Source organism: the organism of the source record quoted next, unplaced genomic scaffold, assembly GCF_019419815.1.
Source record: "Pyrus x bretschneideri cultivar Hongxiangsu unplaced genomic scaffold, Pyrus_bretschneideri_v1 Contig10, whole genome shotgun sequence".
NCBI lineage: Eukaryota > Viridiplantae > Streptophyta > Magnoliopsida > Rosales > Rosaceae > Pyrus > Pyrus x bretschneideri.
Genome location: NW_025999391.1, coordinates 5,757,135 through 5,776,694, shown reverse-complemented (window position 1 = coordinate 5,776,694; position 19,560 = coordinate 5,757,135). Strand labels below are relative to the sequence as shown.

Sequence of the window (19,560 nt, the reverse complement as noted above, 5' to 3'; positions counted from 1 at the left end):
ACACATTCGTGTCACCTCTCAAATCGAGGGAGAACTCATCAACACATGTGTATCTCATCTCTATTAGAGAGGTTAGACAAATATGGTATAAAAAATATGGTAATAGTAACATTTTGTGTTTTATTATAATATTAATAATTGATACAAATATCAAAGATGACATTTTGGATAACATTCTAGAGGTGATCAATCCAAAGACACTTCAACAAAATATAAAAGGCCATATTCGTTAAATTAGTTACCATCGTACTGGTGCATTTGATAGTGAGACAGACCTGAGAATAAACGAAGGCACAGGCAGAGCCAAGTATATGGTTCTAGTGGGCTATAGCATACATAGTGTTTTAGTTCTTTAAGGTGCATTTGTTACACCAGAATATTTCGGACTGGACTAGCTTCAAGGACTAAGTTGAACTAGCTCAGAGTATTTCGGACTGAACTAGCTTCAATGACTAAGCTGGACTGGCTTAGACTAGACTAAACTGGACAGACTTAGTGAAGTGTTTGGTGCAGAGCTGAATTAAGAAGCAGGATAATAAACAAATTGAAATATTATATTATTTATTCTATATTTATTAATATTTTATTGTTAATTTATCTTTTTATTATTTTATAGAATCATCTATCTCTCTCTCTCTTTTTTTTTTTTTTTTCCTAGAATCATCTCTCTCACAAAACCTATTTTCCTTCTCCTTCCCCTTTCCCACTTTTTCTATTGTTTCATCATTTTTGTCTAGATTCATCTATCTCCCTCTAACAAATTCTAGAAGGCACGGCAAATCAATTCAAAGATTTCGGTTTTGGTCGAATTGGGGTCTGGGTTCTTGGCGGGGTTGAACCTAGATGAGAAATTGGCCACTTAGGTGGGTTTTTTTTCTGGGTGTTCCGGGACGAATTGGACGACGGCTTGGATGGTTGGACCGATTGGGGACGGTGACTTTCTTCATCTTCCCCTTCTGGTGTTTGTGCTTGGGTATCGGTGGGTTTTGGTTTTGGGTTATGTGTCAGATTTCGTAGATTCAGAGAGAGAGGAGAGAGATAGCTGTTAGCTTTGGAGGTGGCTGCTGGTTTGGGAGGTGGGTGGCTGAGGGTAATTGGGGGACGACCAAGGAGGACCTGTGAGGAAGACGACCGAGAATGACTAGCGAGCAACGCTCTCAAAGACGGGCTTAGCAATCCTGTGATAATTGGGGGTCCTCTCTAAGAACTTTTAGCGAAGGGGTTAGTCGGAGCAAGCACTGGCTAATCCCATTAAACTTAATCCCTATGTTTAACAAACAATGGACTATACTAATAAGTAGTTTAGTCTAATTCAGTAAAACTTAATAAACCCAACCAAACACATCCTAAACTTAAAACTACTAATCATGTAGGCTATTTTATGATTTTTACTTGTCATAGCCTAGCTAGCAAATGAAAAATCTACATACTATGGCTACTTATAAGAAAATAAGAGTTAATAAATCTTAAATAAACTAATTACTTTAATTAATACAGGGCTTTTAGCGAATAAAGAATGTATATTTATTTGAAAGTTTTGAAGACTAGATGCCTAGAAAACATACCGTATCTTTTAGTCTTTGCCAATTGACACACTGCTGTCAATTCCAATTTCCATTCATCCAAACCTTTTTGCTTTTTGAAGGCTAGAAGTCTAGAACAGTAGCCAAGCATTTTGCCAAGGAGCCAGTCATCCACATAGACAAAGACAAAGGCAGAGACAGAGTCAGACGTCTCTTCTTAGTCTGCAAGCGTATTGATTTCTTTGATAATTAGTAGGTTCTTGCCACTTTACTTTCAGTTCATGATCTAACTGCGGGTTTATTTGATTTGTTTATTGTTTGGGTTTTAAGAGTTCATACTTGAAATCTCAATTATTTTGATATTTTCAGTTTACATAATTTGTCTAGCAAGTTCAATAATTTTAGCTTAGTCCATCTACTGTATAATTCTTGATTCCGTCCTTGAACAAATAAACTCTTTCAAGTTTCATGTCTTCAAATCATTTACAACCAAACTCAAAAGATTGAGATGGCTCTCCAAAGTTAAAATAACTTCATCATTGATAATAATGTCAAACAATTCACGAATTGGGTAATCCTTAACCTTGTAATTGTCCGTTAACTTGACCATATTATGGAATTGTATTTGACATTGATTTTAATCATTGTAGTGCATATGCATGTAAACATTTTTTGTGTACGTAATATATAAATTCAAATACAACAAGTAAATCAACTATAATTCTATATAATGAGTTGACACCCACTAACCAAACCCTAATTGATATATATACGTACGATTGTTGATAAAAGTCAATGATAACAATGCAATATTTTCTATTATTCATGGACGATAATGTGATACGAGAGGTGCTATAAGCTATTGGCAATTGACATAATGAAACTTTTGATAATTGTTTTTGTATTTCGTATTTTGGGTGTGATAAGTCAAATGCATTCTCCTCGATCGGCACGTAGGCTTGCAGTTGAAGGTATGCATGCATGTGCTTGGAAGGAATCTGCCTTTGTCATTGGTTGGTTCAAAACCCTAACTATTTTCACAAGGGGCAGCCACTTTATAATATACAAACATATGCGTTTAACTAATTAAAATTTTGGTTAATGAGAACCTAGCTAGGATATTCATTAAGACATGATAGTACTTTTCTCCGAAATCTACATGTCGGTACGTACCTGGGAGCATACATTTTGCTCCATGATTTTCGTCTATGAATGGAGACTAGGGTTAGATTTAATATCAAGGACTAATACATAAATGTGTTTTTAGTGTTTTAATCTCTACTCTTGATATAAAGTGTAAAGATGGGTGACCATAAATATTTAATCACCTAATGGCCTATATAACAAGACTGTATGGGAAGCGTTTTTACTCAAATTTAATGTTAATTTTCATTTTGTGTTCAATTCGGTACCATTTGGTACGCAGACGGGACGGGACGGGACAGGACGGGACGGAACAGAGGTTCCATGTTATGCTTGGTACGCATAGGATGGAACGAGACGGTTGTTCCGTTTTGCGTTTGGAAAGCGCAAGACGGAACGGAACCAAAATGTTAAATGACTAACTTACCCATGTTCCGTCTGTTGTTTGGTACAATGTAAGCATGGGACGGGACGGGACAATTTTTTTTTTTTTTTTTAACACATACTTATCTATGATATATTTTTTACACTAGCACATAATTGAAGTTATGTTATGCCATGGATTCAAATAAAAATAGGAGAGGAAGCTGCAAAAGTGATTTGCAAACACACAAGCCTCTTTAATAATAACAAAAAATTATGTCAGGTTTTAAGAAAGTGACTTAATTTATACAACAATGTTGTGCAATGCAGCTCATTTGCCTCCCATACCATATAATTACATAAACACAAACTGGCATTTCTCAGCTTCCAAAAAAAAAAAAAACTAACTAGCATTTCTCATGAACTAGAGCTGCTGGTCTTTTCTTTGCAAAGGCACTAGTTCTGCTGTCTTCTTCATCATCAATATCATCGTCATCATCGTCATCATCTTTAGCAGCTAGTGTGGACTCCTCCGCAATTTTAGCAGCATTTCTTCTTGCGGCATCCAACATGTAACGTAATTTCCTTTCAAGGGATCATTTGAAGGTACAAACTTGGATGGGCGGGGAGCTGCAACACCTAGTCCAAGCTTGCAAAATTCAATAAAGAGTTCAGCATAAAGTCAATAATGTCTCAATAACAGCCAATATTGGCAACTAAAGATAATTATACTCTCTTAAACCCAAAATAGATAAACAGCATTGCACATCAGTCAATTTTCATGCACAAAGAAAGTTAGCTTTTGAACATCAACGGAAGGATTGACGTCAACAGCATTGCAAAGAACCATATAGTGCTTAGACTCCACAACACTCCATTCATAAGGATTTTCGACCAGATTGTTATGACATCTTTGGCAAAAACAGATACTCTTACCTAAAAGATTACAGAGATACCGCGTTGATGTAAATGTTATTTATCCCCATAAACATATAAAAATCATATAATCGTCAGAGTTATCATGTACCCAAAACAATCTCATTTAAAACAACCTGGGGAGGTTTCAAATTAGTTCGAACTTGAACCCCATTCCTTTCTTGTCTACAAGCCTGCTGCAGATATTCACAACCCAGTTACAAATGACAAATCAATCTTTTAGAACAACATTTCTCTTCTGAGGTCATTAACTACACACACGATTAAGGCATTAAAGCCTGATTCTGACCTTAGAATACCAAATCTTCAGATTAAGGAATTAAAGCCTAATTACAAATTGAATCTAATTAAATTTTGAATCTAATTACAATAACCTTGTGGTGGCTGACTGATTCTTCGATACTGTATATAGACTACAATCACGGGCCTGATCTTCATTAACAAATAAACTATACCCAGACAATCACGGGCCTCTGTGTGTAATATTTATAGAGGAATCACGCTGAAATATATGCTCCTAATTCCTAACCCTAAAATTTGATTTAACACTAAAACCCCCAATTTCTAATTCAATTTTCCAAATTGAATCTAATTACAATACCAAAATCTTCAAATTAAGGCATTAAAGCCTAATTCTGATCTTAGAAAGAAGAAAAATTAAGAATTAAGAAAAGATATATACCTGGGTGAATCTGCAGCCTGTCGCACACGCAAAAGTGGCTCCATAATACGCACCCAACGGTACATTATTGATACGTATAAATTAGTGGACATATTGTAGGCCAAGAGGTAGGTAGTTTACAATTGCCTATTTGCCTACATCCATTCATTCATACCACAAAATGATTCTTATATTGGATGATTGGAGCGCGGCATTAATGCCATAAACTCATCATTAGGGATGGCAACGGTTTGGTTTGGGGACAGAAATGTTATATTCATCTCCATAACCATGAAAATTAACCATACCCATAACTGCAAAATAACCATTGGGGATTATCCATAACCATATCCACTGGGTAACGGATTTTTAATCGGTTATCGGTTATATCCATCTTCGTCAAAAAAAAAGAAAAATTATATTCATCCAATTGATGCACTATAAATTTTAGTAGATACTAATTTTGCCATTAAATAGCCACATCCAATTACAAAAAACATAACAATATATATTTGAAGTTGTTCATGATAAGCCAATATGATAAATTGATCCAATAAAAAAAAAAAGAGGACAAAAACAAATACGAAGGGAAGATAAAACATGTAAACTAAATATATGACAGCAAACAAGAAGACAATTATTGATTTAATTTTGCACAATTCTATGGGCTCATAACATATGTAATAAACTGAAAAACTGACGCTAATTGATAATTTACATGAATCAAATAACATGAAAAAAGAATGAGCTTACAACAATATGCACCAATTTCTTGATAGTGAGACTCTTGAAGATAGATGAATCTGATAAACTTGGAACATTTGATAATTGATATATAAAATGATTCAATGAATTAATGTGGTTGAGTATAACAATAAGAGTATTGAATTGATGAGGTTAATGGTATGTCCCATGTATGATGTTTAGTGCATAATAAAGAGAGTATAGGGTTTGATGCATGCATAATGAATTAGTACTATAGGAATAGGAATAATTGGATACGTTGTGGGCATGATTCCAAGACTTCAAAAGACATAATTGAATAAAATAATATATATATATATATATATATATATCAAATATATATGTAATATTCGGATCGGATTCAAGTACAGATATGGATTGGGTACCCCTATAACCATATCCAAAACCATAACCGAATAAAGTTAATGGTTTTTCCCGATATCCAAACCATACCCGAATTTTCATATCTAAATCCAATCCATTCGGGCAATTATCTACGGTTAACAGGTTTAACGGTTAGAATTGTCATCCCTACTGATCATGCTTCATACTATTCTTTTTCTCCATTTATTGTTTTTTCTTCTGTCTCTTTCCCTCGGAAAAATTAATTTTCCCTCCTCGTCTCTCTATCAACTTGATATATTGTCCTGCATTATTGCTCTAGACACCTGGCAAATGGAAATAACTAATACTTGCTTGAGAAGCCAAAACTGCCACTAAATCCAAGTCCCATCTTTGTCGCTCGATGAAGCCTAACTTTTAACCCTCAAAGTCTCAATAACCTTTTTGAGCTTTTTTTACAAGATGTTGTCGTCGCATATCTTGCATTGCACATCTGACAGTCGTAGTTGTCATTCTACATTCTTGAGTTTCGTTTCCCTAGATTTTATATATAGTCTAAGCAAAATATGTCAGCTATTGTTCGATCTTAATCCAACAATGAAAAATAAAGTACGACATATACAACAAAAAATAAATAACTACCTACCGTTGAATTAAGATCCAATGGTGGTGGGTAACCACAGTTTTCTTAGAAGATTTAGTCTAGGAGAACATGACTACTATACTAAGAGAGAAAGATAAACTCGATTGTCACAATCCATGGTTTAAAAGAGTGCAAAATTTCTCCCCTTTTTAATCACTGAAGAATCATTATAATTAATCACAAACAAAAAAAACATTATTACAATCACGTGATAAGCAAGACAATAAAATAGAGACATATCTTTGATTACAGCCAAAGTTTTTCTCCAACAAAAGATTCAATCTTTAAATTTTTTCAAGTCACTCAATCTTACATCTCAAGCATATACATTGACCTAACCACACACACACACACGCATATACATGGCATTGAAAAATCCATATATAATGACCACAACTATTTCCTAATCTCTCTCTCTCTCTCTCTCTCTCTCTCCTCTCTTCATTTGGAGGCAGGCAGAGGATCATATTGGTAGGCGTACTAAGTTTGTCCTTTTGAGTTTGAGTCGTTGTTCAATGTCATTATTTGGCCCACATGGGTTGTGTTATCCATTTGTGATAGATCTCTATATGCATAGCTTTACTTGCATCCAGCTCACAACACATCCCATGTTACTTGATTGTGTTTGATGACCTGTGTTTATTTTTCCGCTGGCAATTCCAATTCTTCTCCAACTTCAAGTGGTGTTTACACTACTCTAAAAGTAGGTTTCGACAACATTGTGTTCAGACTATTCTTGGCCATTAATTTTTTCAGTTAGCAATCTCTAGCTAGCAGAAAGTCGACCGTCTTCTTCAATGCAATACCTAATTTCTTATATTTACGTTCAAAAAATACTAGTCTAAAACCCATGATTTGGGTTTTAACTGTTTAGCTCGAAATAAAGATTTTGATATGGATATTTGCGTATTATGGGAACAAATATGGGAAACTAAAACTTTTCTATTCAATTTTGGATATGGTTACATAGCCGTTCCTGAAATCTGTCCTGTTCTACATTTTAAAATAATTTTAATCATAATTTTTTTTTGGGTTGATGATGTCAATTTTACGGTTAGGTTCTTGATTGATAGTATTTTTTAACCATATTTTTTGTATGTTGCTTCAAATCATATGAACAAAACGCTTTTTCTTCATTAAGTATGAGAAAACTTGTGATGAAATGGATAAACTTTTAACCAATAAGGAATGTATTACTCGACGAGAATGGTTATAAAATACCATATAATTGATTTGGTGGTGATGAATATAGATATGAATAACTTTCACGGTTATGAGGATAGATGTCGCGCATACGTCCCACAGTGAACCATTGTCATCTCTGAAAGGAATATTGTGCAAAATTCCACATCGAAAAGTAGAACAATAATCTCAGCTTAAAAGTAAGTGATCAACTACTAAAGGCACAAATGAGACATGGGAGTCGAGACAGCAAACCTCTTATACCTAATGGATCTGAATCTGATTCTCTTTTTATTAACCTTTTGGACTTGTTTTGATACTATTTCCTTTATTTCCCCAATGGTTATGATGTTGATTTTGAAGCCCAATTAGAACAGTTCAAAGACCCAAATTTGAAGCCCAAATCGTGACAAGTAGAAGGCCCAAACTAATTTCCTTGTGAGAGAGTATGTATTCCCCTATTCCTTGTGTGAGAAGAAAAACTAAGTTCTAGGAGTAGGAGAATAATTTTGTTGCAGGATTTAGGATTTTCACTTCTTATAGTTTCAGTTTTTGTTGCACAACCTGGTAGAAATCAATACTACGTCAAAATTTTAAAAGAGACAAGACAACAAATTATTATTATTATGAGCCAAACTTATATCTTACTGCTTTCACAACATGACTAGTGTGGAAGTTTTATAACAAAACAAGTGGAATTAGAAACCAATTGTCAATTCTCAATGTGAGATTATTTTTAAACATTCAATTGAAGGCATAATGCATATGTAGGACATTCGTTTTATCACTTGTAAATGCGAGGGTTTACGTGTTGTGCCTACAATTCATAGAGTTTCAATTCATATAAGTTAGGCGTTTTTCTTTGCTCTAAACCACTCGACTATTTTCTACAAACTTTCATGTTTATCCCTGTTTTCTCAGAATTGTGCCTTTTCTCTACAAAGCTTTTCCAATTTATCTGTTATCAATGTTGTTGCTGCTTTGCAAAACCATTTTTCAAGTCTTTAATACACCATTTCAGTTGTTGCTGCACAACCTTGTAGAAATCAATACTACGTCAAAATTCTAAAGAGACATGCTAACAAACTGTTATTATTATCGGCCAAACTTACATCTTACTATTTTTATAACATGACTTGTGTGGAAGTTTTATGACAACATCAGTGAAATTAGAAACCAATTGTCAATTTTCAATATGAGATTATTTTTAAACATTCAATTGAAGGCATAATGCCTACGTAGGACACTCATTTTATCACTTGTAAATGTAAAGGGTGATGTGTTGTGCCTACAATTCATAGAGTTTCAATTCATTTAAGTTAGGCATTTTTCTTTGCTCTAAACCACTCGACTATTTTTGCTCTCTATTTAACCTACCAATTCGCACTACTGATTAAACTGCAATAGTTTCACACTAATTTTTTCCACATACACACAACACATTCGTGCTCATTTTTTACTATGAAGTTGAATAAACTATAAAAGAATTAAAAATAAAATAAAATTACATGTGCAAAACGAGAAAAGATGTACAGAGAAATCGTTATATCCAACTAATCATGTCAATAAGGCAAAAAATCCCATGACAAATTTGCAAGTACAATATCTCAAAAAAGACTAACTTAAAGCTAAAGAGATGCTTATTATCATGACCAAAATTGCAACTCCACAATCCACCCTCACTATTTCTACAAATGGAGAGAAAGATCAAGCTTTTGCTCTTTACCCTTACATTCACCACCAATCCCGGAATTGTGATTCCCATTCGCCATTGATGAATGTTGTGATGAACCTCCTCCACTGAGGCCATTGTATCTTATGCTCCTCTGCCAATTCAAGAAACTTTGCTCATCCTCCTCACACTGATAACCATTCATGTTATTGCTCGGCGACGAGCCATTCCCACCATAATATGCTAAATTCTCAAACTTTGGTACTCCGTTGGATCCGAAACTGTCTGATGAGAACTGATCAGGATTCGCAAAGTATCGGAGATTGGATGCATGGGCAGTTATATAAGGATGCAAGAGGCCTAAGTGATAGTTTGGAGCAAAAACCATGTGGGGTTGTGTGTTATGGGATAGTATTGGGAAATTCATCGAGGAAGCGTAGTCAGAAGCGCGTTTCGCTTTTCTTGCAGCCGTTCTTTCTTTCTTATGAGCGTTTTGGTGCCCTCCCAGTGCTTGAGAACTGTAAAACTTTCTTGAACAAAAGAGGCACGGAAACACTCTGGAGTTTGCGTCTCTATCTTCTTCTGCATTGCTCTCTTGGTGATCAACTTCCGTGACGCCGTTCTCTTCGTCTTCCATGTCTGCACGAAAATTAAAATACGAAGGTGAAAAAATATTTGAAAAGAAGGAAAACCCAAGTGAGAAAATTCAGTAAGGTTGAGGAATCAACCTTGAGAGGCAGTAGAAGAGTTGAAGAAATGGGTAGAGAGTTGAGAAATAAGCGACAGAGAAAACGAAGGAAAATGTGGGATAAGTGTCTTGGAGGTTTGGCGCATGGGGTGTTTTTCTGATCAAAAGTGTTAAATAAGAGAGTTCAGAACCTAACTTCTCAAAGAGTTGGAAAATGTGAAGAGTCTCTGAGTATAATTATTAAAGAGAGTGCTTGACACAGAGGGCTGTATGGGCTTGGGAACACAAGAGATAAGATCATAAGAGAGAGAGAGAGAGAGAGAGAGAGAGAGAGAGAGAGAGAGAGGGATAGAAATTCCATTTCCCAACCCTAATTAATCATCTGTTTATAGTTAACCAATGAATTCTTCTTTCCCAATTATCTGTAATTTAGTGGTTTGGTGGGCAGTAATTAAGTTTGTTGGGTGATTAAGTGATGAGTAAATGAAGGTCGAAGACTAGGAACTACTTCGCTAATCAGGTCCCCTACAGATATGGAAAGACACTGTTGCCCCAATGAAAACCAGTGTGCTAAACCATGCAGCCTGCAACTCTTCAGTGGAGCGAAGCGGAGCGGTTTCTTATCTTGACAAACTGTTTTTGGTAATTAACCAAGTTGACAATTTTAAGAAAACCTAAATTAATCAAAGTCAAGTGAGTGATTAATTTAAGATAGATAGAAAAAATCAATGGAAGTTAGTGTGTCAGACTAGTTAAGGACTTGTTCGATAGTCGTTTTGTAATCGGATATATTGGTGCAATACCTAAGGATACACGTGCCACAGTCTGCAACTCAAGTGAGCAGTTTCTTATCTTCTCATCATGTTTTAACCATTTTGTTTTGTTTTGTTTTTTTTTTTTCTTGAGAGAGAATCGAAGATACATGATTCATGGGACAGTTTCTTATCTTGACAATTGTTTTTTATAACTTTTGAACAAGACATCATTTTGAGGTTTAACCTAATATCTCACATCCTCAGTGTAGATTATCGTTTGTTCAAAAACAAAAACAAGACAGCATTCTAAATTGGTACATAGAGGGAGATTCAAACTTACAGCATCTCCAAAGGAGATATCAAAACTGCCACATAGACATACAATAGTAAAAAAATGACAATAAACTCTCTCCAATTGAGGCTTCAATTTCTTATGTGGCACTGAATCAATTGAAGGCAAATCCTTTTACGGTAGCAGATGTCAAATTTATTAAATAATTTTTAATAGAATATATAATAAATGTTGTTATGTTTTCCAAATATTTAATTGGTTGCCTAAATCATTGGACCTGCAAAAAGATAAAAAATTTATTAGATAACTTAATATATAATATATCGGGTGAACAAAAAATTGTATAAAATATAAAATTGCTACGTAAGTTATCAAATATCATTTGATGTTTAAAATTCCACATGCCATTTGGAGATAATATGCAATGCAAAAAAACCCAGATTAATGAGAGTGAAGTGGCTAACTAATTTAGAGGGGTAGAGAGTGGAAGTCAGATTGTCGGAGGAAGCTCAGCTTACATGATCAGGTTTGTTATCTCCAAAGCCAATGTGGAAGGATTGGGTTCTCTCTCTCTCTCTCTCTCTCTCTCTCTGCAATGCAAATGGGAAAATGGCTTCTTCTTTTCGTCTGCAGCAGAATTTGCAGTAATCCTCTGCGATTCTCTATAAAAGGAGTGATGGGGCTAACGACCGCTACTCTCCTTCCTCCAATTCTCCACCGCCAATCTCAAATCTCATCTCTGTATACACGTGGCACCAACCCAGAGGCTCAAAATATCCAGCACTGAGTCAGAGTTCCATGCCACTTATCTCCGACTCAGAACCCAACGTTTGTTTTCTGTTTTTTTGTCTTCAAAATCAATTTTATAATTCAGCAAAATTCCAAAAAATTCAATCACTTTGTACACTAGAACTGGCTCTTGCGACAACAGAAACAGCAAACCGTCTAGTATGTTTTGGGACATCATATACATTTAGATTTTTGGCCGTTGGATCTTGGTCATTGAATGCGAGTCTAACGGCCAAAATTCCCGGTGTAGAGTAAAATTTCCGTAGAAACTGAAGCCCCGGTGAACCTTTTTGAGGGGAAAAGACGATTTTCGTTTGCAAAATAGTGTGAAATTTACAAGCTTCAGAACAATAATGCCCTTTCTCTGAATAAATGTTGGAAGTGAACAATATAAACTAATTTAAAAAAAAAATCAAGATCGAGAATTATGAACACGACTAGAGAGTAGGGGCCTGTGCTTTTCTTTTTCTTTGTGAGCACATTCGAGGAGTAGGTTGCAGGGAGAATGGCTAGTTGAAAATGCCATCCAGGATTCATGAACAACCAAAACATCTCCGTACAGAGAAAAAGCTCGACGGCCCTGGTTCTGGCTCGGGGTCAGGTTTTCTGCAGGGAAGATGCTTAAAGAAGGCCTTTACTGCTCCCGTCACGCCATCCTCCTTCTCCATAGCCTTGGCAAGTTCGACAGAGCGCTCCTTCACCTGGTGTAATTTATGAGTAAGCTCAGTTTGCACCAAGATAATAAGCCTTCCTAACTATTTCATGAAGATTTCTTACGAGAATCAAACAACTGACAAAGTTAAGGTTTGCTTGTACTTCTACTGAAGTTCCGGAAACTCTAAAATAGAAACCTAGAAACTTGAACATCGAATCTCGCCACTCATGTAAGATGCTGGAGGTAGCATTTTACATGCCTTTCGAATGTATATAGTCTGTTCAATTTTTTGGAAAAAAAAGATTACCCTGGGATCAAGCATGAAACTTATTGCATCAACCAACTTGGGAAGTGAGAACTCATCAACTGCAATGGGTGCAGGGCCCACTCCTCTGGCATGTACTCGCTCTCCCCAGAAAGGTTGGTCTCCAAAGAAAGGAACAATCGTCGTTGGACACTAAAAAGGAAAAACAATGTACGTTGGACACTAAAAAGAAAAACAATGTACGTTTAGGCAAGGGCTAAATCACACGGACTGAAAGTATTCAACCACTAGATAGGTTATCAAACAATTACTGCAGCTTTTAGACCAGCAGCTGTTGTTCCAGCACCTCCGTGATGCACCTGAAGGAAAGGCAGAAAACCATAAGAACCGTTTAAAATCTAAAACTACTCTAGAGCATGTGGAGAAACAAACACTTGAAGACTGGAAATATTAAGAGATCGTTGAATGAAATTTTACAAGTAACAAAGCAACCACCCTAATAATTTCACATCCACTTGGCCATCGGAAAATATTCTCCTATAGATCACAAAAGCATAGTAGAGATAAAGGACCCAGGCTCCCAGCTCAAAGGTGGTGTTTGCCCTCCGATGCCCATTTATCCAACCACAAAAATAGACCCGACCAAATGGTGGTGTTCCCTGTTTCTGTTTCCCCCTTTTCTTCTCAGTTTAAAACGACATAAAGAAAACCACAAAACTAAGGTGTTAAATCTCACCACAGCCTTGCATTGTAAAAACAGCCAGTCATGAGGGCAGTTGTCCAATAAGTATATGAAGTCCTTTGGTTCAGCCACTGAGGAGACACAATTAAGTGAAATAAATCAGTGCATTCCAAAGGGTCAGCTGGATAGGGAAAAACGAGAATAACGGAAAAAGGAGAATAACGGAAACCTCCAAACAACAATGAAATCGTACTAAGTTTGTCGGAATTAACAACTTACATTCCCCTAGGCCACCCCATCCTTTGTTAATGATGCCCCGCTGCCCCGTCTTTTCCAATGCTTCCACGATTATTTGGGTCATTTTTTGGGGCTCTTGAACAGGCTGACACATGGAAGTAGATTCTGGTCACGAAAGCTACATAGGTATGTGCGTAATTACATGTGTGTTTGTGTGTCAGCATGTGTGTATGCACACATCCATGCATGTGCAAATTGTACACATCCATGCATGTGCAAATTGTAAGTGTGTCTGTGACTCTGTTTAAGCAATCAAAGGATGTCTCCGAAGAACACTAGTTTTCTTTTATCCTTGAGATGGTAAATAACTTTGGTTGTATAACTAATCAGATTCATTCTTTTAGCTTGCAGTAGACTAACAACAAATAGCAATCTCAATTATGTACTAAGCGGTTTTAAAGTGAATAAACGGTGTCCTGAGCAAGTCAACTATTCTATCAATTGATGGATAATTATGGAGGCCAACCTCAAGTTTGGACAAAACTCAAACAAGTCCCAAGGCTGCTCAAGTATGCTTTACCATATAGGAAATCTTGCAGAGATAGAAATATGTATATTAAAACAAAACTCACCAAGCTACCAAAGCCAATATATATAGGCTTGTCACCAGCTTCAAGCCACTTCACAAGTAATTCTGGAGGTTCATAATTTGATGCAAGGTCAAGGAAGCAAAACCCCACCACATCAACCTTAGGTCCCCAATCTGCAAACCAAGTATTATTCGGTAAAGACTGACATACAATGGCATACTTTAATAAGATTCAAGCCTTCTTAAGCAAGAATGTTCAATAATAAAAAATGCAGAGATACGTCTGTAAACGGAGTCCAATATACTATCCTAGGCGGCACTATCTACGTTATTGCCACTCAACCTACAGCCACATTTCTGTTGAACTCAACAAGTTTCTCAAAACAATCCTACCTTGTTTACCTGAGGGACTCCAAATGATTATATATGGAAGACTAAAACATGCAATTAAAATATACCTAAAGTACCTTTTGGTTTAGGAACAAGATGGGGGCTCCATATATATCCATATGGCACATCAGAATCAGAGCCTTGCGAACCACTTAAATATGTGACAGGTCTTAGTTTCAATTTTTTCTTGCGAAGATCATTAATCATGTCCCGTATACCAAGCCAGATTAAGGAGTCAACAATTTGGTATGATAGCTGAAAATTTACGTAGGACAGAAAGTTAGAGTTAATTATAAATCAGGAAGTGGAAAATATATATAAAAATAAATAAGGGTTAAAAATCAGAGGACTCACCCTATATCCAGTTGTTTGCTTGACACGGGACAAAGGATGTGGAAATTCACTAGTTGGCCTGGTAGGAAAAGGTAAAACATACACAATACATACTTAAACATTGACAATCATGACAAAACATTGAAAAAATGCAGAAACCCAAACTCCAAAACAATTAAAGCAGTATACAACTCAGTAAGATTCCATTACCCAAACAAGACTTACGTCCATGGCATGGTGAAAAACACATGAATAGGAATTTTTAGCGCCTCCGCCACATGAGTATGCCCTAAAGAAGCATTTGTGTGGTTAGTAGTAAACAAAGCAATGCAATTGTAAGTGGAAATACTTTTTGTGAAATATGACAATAAAATGCAGATGTATCTTAGCAGAAGACAAAGTTTAACTACTTCAGAACACACAAACTCTTTAAAGGGGGGAAAAGGAACATTGTTTTAATACAGAGTTATAAAAATTGGAAAATTATTGCAACCAAATTTCCTACCCTCCATTTCCCAAACACAGAGAGAATTAGTTGCCACACAAAAAATCCAACTTATTTGACCATAAAAAAAAAAAAAGATTTAAATTTTTTACTCAAAATCATTAAGTGTCAAAAGCTAACCATATGCTGGGGGATTTGCTATTATTGCATCCGCTTTAAAGGGAATACCAGAATCCATATCAGCCTCTTTGCAAGCAGGAAGTAAGGAGTATATAATTTCCTTCAACTGATTACGTTGAATAGGAATATCAGAAGGCCCTGATGGCAGGAAGCCTTTATTTTTAACCATATCTGCTCAAAAGACATATAAGTAAACTGGTTATACGGAAATTAATGGGGGAACCATATTAAACTTTGACAAATATTTTAAGATGACCACTAAAGGCAACCAAACAAATCAGCATATAGGGCACTTTGGTACATACAACCAGCAAGGACTTTTGGATCACCGCCTAAAGGGTAAAACTCCAAACCAGCAGTCAAGACAAACTCTTTGAAATTTGAATGAGTAGCTAGTCTTACACGATGGCCATAGTCCTGCAACAAAAATAGTTTCATAAACAAACTTTAACATATGCTTTTAACCATCTTGAATATCCATAAACTCTAAAACACCAATCAAATCTTTAATACAAAATCATAAGAGTTTATACCATATAACCATGCTCTCAAAATGGTTACTATTTTCGACAATTAAATTTCAACAATGGAAAACACTTATATAAGTCTTGAATATGTGAAAAGTGAGAACCTGCAAACGTTTTCCAATTGCAACGAATGGCTGCACATCTCCACGAGTTCCAACAATAAGCATTACTATTTGTATTGGTGGTATGCATTGAAGATCTTCTGTATCAAGATTTTCATCATCGGCAGCTCCAGTAGAAGCAGTTCTGCTACAATCTCCCAGATATTGAGGTTCAACATCGGCTGGAACTTCAAATTCTACGGTTCCATCATCTTTCACCGTAGCTATTCTATTTAACAACTTAAGCTGCACAATTGAATCTTTTGAGTTATAAAACAAAACTCGGATAGCCTTTTACTGTTTATTATATCCAGGATTAGTCAAACATTTGAATAATAGATGCGGATTGGCCACCATGATTTTATCTCAATCTATTACATTGCATCATCTTTTACACATCAACTTTTTTTTGGTCAATATTTTACACATCAAATGTTGAGACCATCAGTGATACACGTAACATTCGAAAATCTTAAGGCTACAGAACTAAAATGATACAAGGAACAAAACAGATATCATCTCTGATAAATCAGACCTTATGGTGCACCGGAATCTTGTCGTCGAAAATCTTTGCGGCATCTTTGGACAACTTGTTCTGATGTCTGGTGGTGTCAGTTTTTGATCTTTCCAACTTAACCGGAATGTTTGATTCTCGTCTCTCAGAGTTTGGTGATATCTCCGCCGGCGGCAATGTTTTCCCTTTAGACAAGTTCCCGCCAGAAATTCCTGAATTGCGTAAAATCCGATTTCATCACCATAAAATCTTACTTAATGTGATTGTCAATTGGAGGCCAAAATCTCCATTACCTAAATTATAGCATTTCTTCTTTATGATTAAGAAAATACATAACATTTGAATTTCCTGAGTACTACAGTACTGAGAATAAACGCAATTTAACTAACTAATTACCAAGAAAAAGCACACAAAATCTAATTAATTATCTTGTATTTTCTCATCAACCAAACAGAATCTAAATTCCGAGTAAAACCGACAAACCTGTAGAGCTACTGCCACCGTGAGATTTGTCCACCGATTTCTCCAATTCTACGCTATTTTCGCTACTAGCGCCGCCAGTTGCATCCTCGATTCTCACCGGAACTTCTCCCGAACTCGCAGAAGAGTCCCGGCGCTTCTCCGGCGGCTCCTCCATAATCGGCACTGATTCCTGACGGGGAGGCTTGTTGCGATGATCAAGATCCGAGGAAGCTTAGGTGAAAAGCGAGCGCAGAGAGTGGCGTAGGGCGTGTTTGGATGGCGAGAAAATTGTGGAAAGATTCGAAAGCGAGAATCCTGCGGTGGCGTCGGTCCGGAAAAAGTGGTGGGTGGGAGAAGGAAGGAAGTGCTCGTAATCGCTGTGTAATTGATTGAGTAGGAGACACGTGCGCACAACCGTTCGGGGGGACCTGTAATTTTTTAACTGCCGCGCTGTTTGTTTACTGTTTAATCTCCGACAAACATTGGATTACAGCTATTTTTACGCTTCTTTTTTACTTGCTAATTACTTGTAATTACAGAGTTACAGTAGTTTAAACTGAAAAGTTACTCTTAAGTCTTACCTTGTTTGGTAACTTGTAGACCGGGACTTACCCTTGTTTGACTGTACGGTTGCTCTGTCGAATTGCAATTTGTCTGAGTTGGGCTTGGACGACAAGATTTTGGGTTCAGTAATTGGGTTAAGCCTACCTTGTTTATACTTGGGTCCAAGAGTAAACTGGATTGAACTAATCTATTGGGGTGATGGCCCAATATAAGCAAGTGGTGGCCTATTCATTAGCCTAAACCCTAATTACATATTTACCAATCAATAATCGTCAAATTTTCTCTAATGCACATTACTATGTGACCCATAACAATAAAAATAAAAATAACAACAATATAATAATAAAACCTTTGTTCCAACATGGACAACCGAAACATCTGCTTATGGAGAAAAAGCCTGACGACCCTAGTTCTGGCTCGGGGTCAAGTTTTCTGCAGGGAAGATGCTTAAAGAAGGCCTTTACTGCTCATGGTTGAATTATCCAAGCAGACAGTGAGTATTGAAAACAGGGGCACTAAGACCTTTGGTGAGAATGTCTGCAAACTGTTCACCAAAAGACACAAACTAAACCAGAAGCTTTTTGCTAGCAACTTTTTCTCTGACAAAGTGCACATAATTTCAATGTGTTTAGTCCTCTAATGGTGTACAAGATTAAATGACAATGCTATAGCTAATAGATTGTCACATAACGAAACAGAAGGATTAGGCAACTTAATCTGTAAGAAACCAAGTAATTCTTGAACTCAATCCAATCATGCAATTGTGAAAAGGCCTCGGTAGAAGTTCTTCTAATTGTTTGATGTTTCTTTGAAGATCATGAAATTGGATTATTGCCCAAAAACACTACTAACCTAGTGGTTGATCTTTTGTCCTTTGGGTTACCAACTCAATCTGCATCACTGAATGCCTTAAGATACAAGTCACATCCGCTATACTTGATACCATAAGATACAGTACCTTTGAGGTATCTGAGTATTCTCTTCATATCAAGAAACTATGAAACCTTTGGTTCATGCATGAACTGACAACCTGATGCACATATAAAACAATATCAGGCTTCTATATAGTTCAGGATTATTAAAGGGTTGTTCATCATCCTTGAGAAGTCTATTATAAGTCAGACAAGGAGTAGCACATTGTTTAGACTCAGCCATCTTATTTTTCTGTAGAAGATCCTTAATATACTTTAAAGACCAAAGGAAGGGTGTGTTGTAGAAATTCTCCCTTGTGTTGCTTTCTCCTCCAGTCGAGAAGGAGAGCTATTATTTCCCTTTTTCCCTTTAAAAATCTGATTGTCATTTGCTTTGAGAATCCTTGAATTAGAATTGGTGGAAGTAGGAAAAGTGAAAGTATCTTATTGCATGTTAAAGCTCTAAAGTTGAGCATGAAGTGCTTGATTAAAGTCCTCAATTAACTTTGGACAAAGGTTTGGCTTGTGTAGTATTTTGTACAAGTAGAAATTAATGGTTTTTCTTAGCTATAGATAAGAAAGACGAACACCGTGGGAGCTGAACACCATCAAATTCTGTTGAGGTAGAAGTTTTAACCATAAAAATATTTGGGTTTTCTTCCTGTTCGATAGATAACCGTTGGTGTTAGTACTTGACCAGTCACCACTCATAATGTTCCAAAATTAATAAATTAGCTTTCCTTGATTATAATTAGGGAAACGATATAGGCACACTCAAATTATTTTATTTTTATTTTTTACAGCACACCCATGTTTATTTGGGCATTTAATTCTCTTTTTATTTGTTCAGTTTAAAAGCCAAAAATAAACGTAAGTGTATAAAAAGGAGCAAATACATTTATGAAAATAACTTCTTTTTACAATTTGTCATGGGTCAAGTTGATTGAGAAAGTCTTCTAACAAGGTCAAGGT

General features: G+C 36.1%; 2 protein-coding genes and 1 long non-coding RNA gene across 3 annotated transcripts; all 3 read right to left on the bottom strand.

The window, feature by feature from the left end:
• Positions 1–3,252: 3,252 nt before the first annotated feature.
• On the bottom strand, positions 3,253–4,907 carry LOC125480887. The gene is made up of 2 exons (XR_007261158.1): positions 4,648–4,907; positions 3,253–3,678 (listed from the first exon to the last, which is right to left on the bottom strand). It is a non-coding gene; the product is annotated as an uncharacterized LOC125480887 (long non-coding RNA).
• A 4,042-nt stretch (positions 4,908–8,949) lies between these two features.
• LOC103960447 (protein LATE FLOWERING) lies at positions 8,950–11,883 on the bottom strand. The gene is made up of 3 exons (XM_009372929.3): positions 11,463–11,883; positions 9,938–11,221; positions 8,950–9,848 (listed from the first exon to the last, which is right to left on the bottom strand). The coding sequence occupies exons 2-3, from the start codon at positions 10,041–10,043 to the stop codon at positions 9,226–9,228; spliced, it is 729 nt and encodes a 242-aa protein (XP_009371204.2). The 5' UTR covers positions 10,044–11,221; positions 11,463–11,883; the 3' UTR covers positions 8,950–9,225.
• A 191-nt stretch (positions 11,884–12,074) lies between these two features.
• Positions 12,075–17,521, bottom strand: LOC103960500 (sterol 3-beta-glucosyltransferase UGT80A2). The gene is made up of 14 exons (XM_009372987.3): positions 17,135–17,521; positions 16,673–16,863; positions 16,141–16,383; positions 15,815–15,926; positions 15,510–15,680; positions 15,110–15,173; positions 14,906–14,963; positions 14,629–14,806; positions 14,205–14,335; positions 13,615–13,717; positions 13,390–13,466; positions 12,965–13,012; positions 12,696–12,845; positions 12,075–12,434 (listed from the first exon to the last, which is right to left on the bottom strand). The coding sequence occupies exons 1-14, from the start codon at positions 17,286–17,288 to the stop codon at positions 12,267–12,269; spliced, it is 1,848 nt and encodes a 615-aa protein (XP_009371262.2). The 5' UTR covers positions 17,289–17,521; the 3' UTR covers positions 12,075–12,266.
• Positions 17,522–19,560: the final 2,039 nt, after the last annotated feature.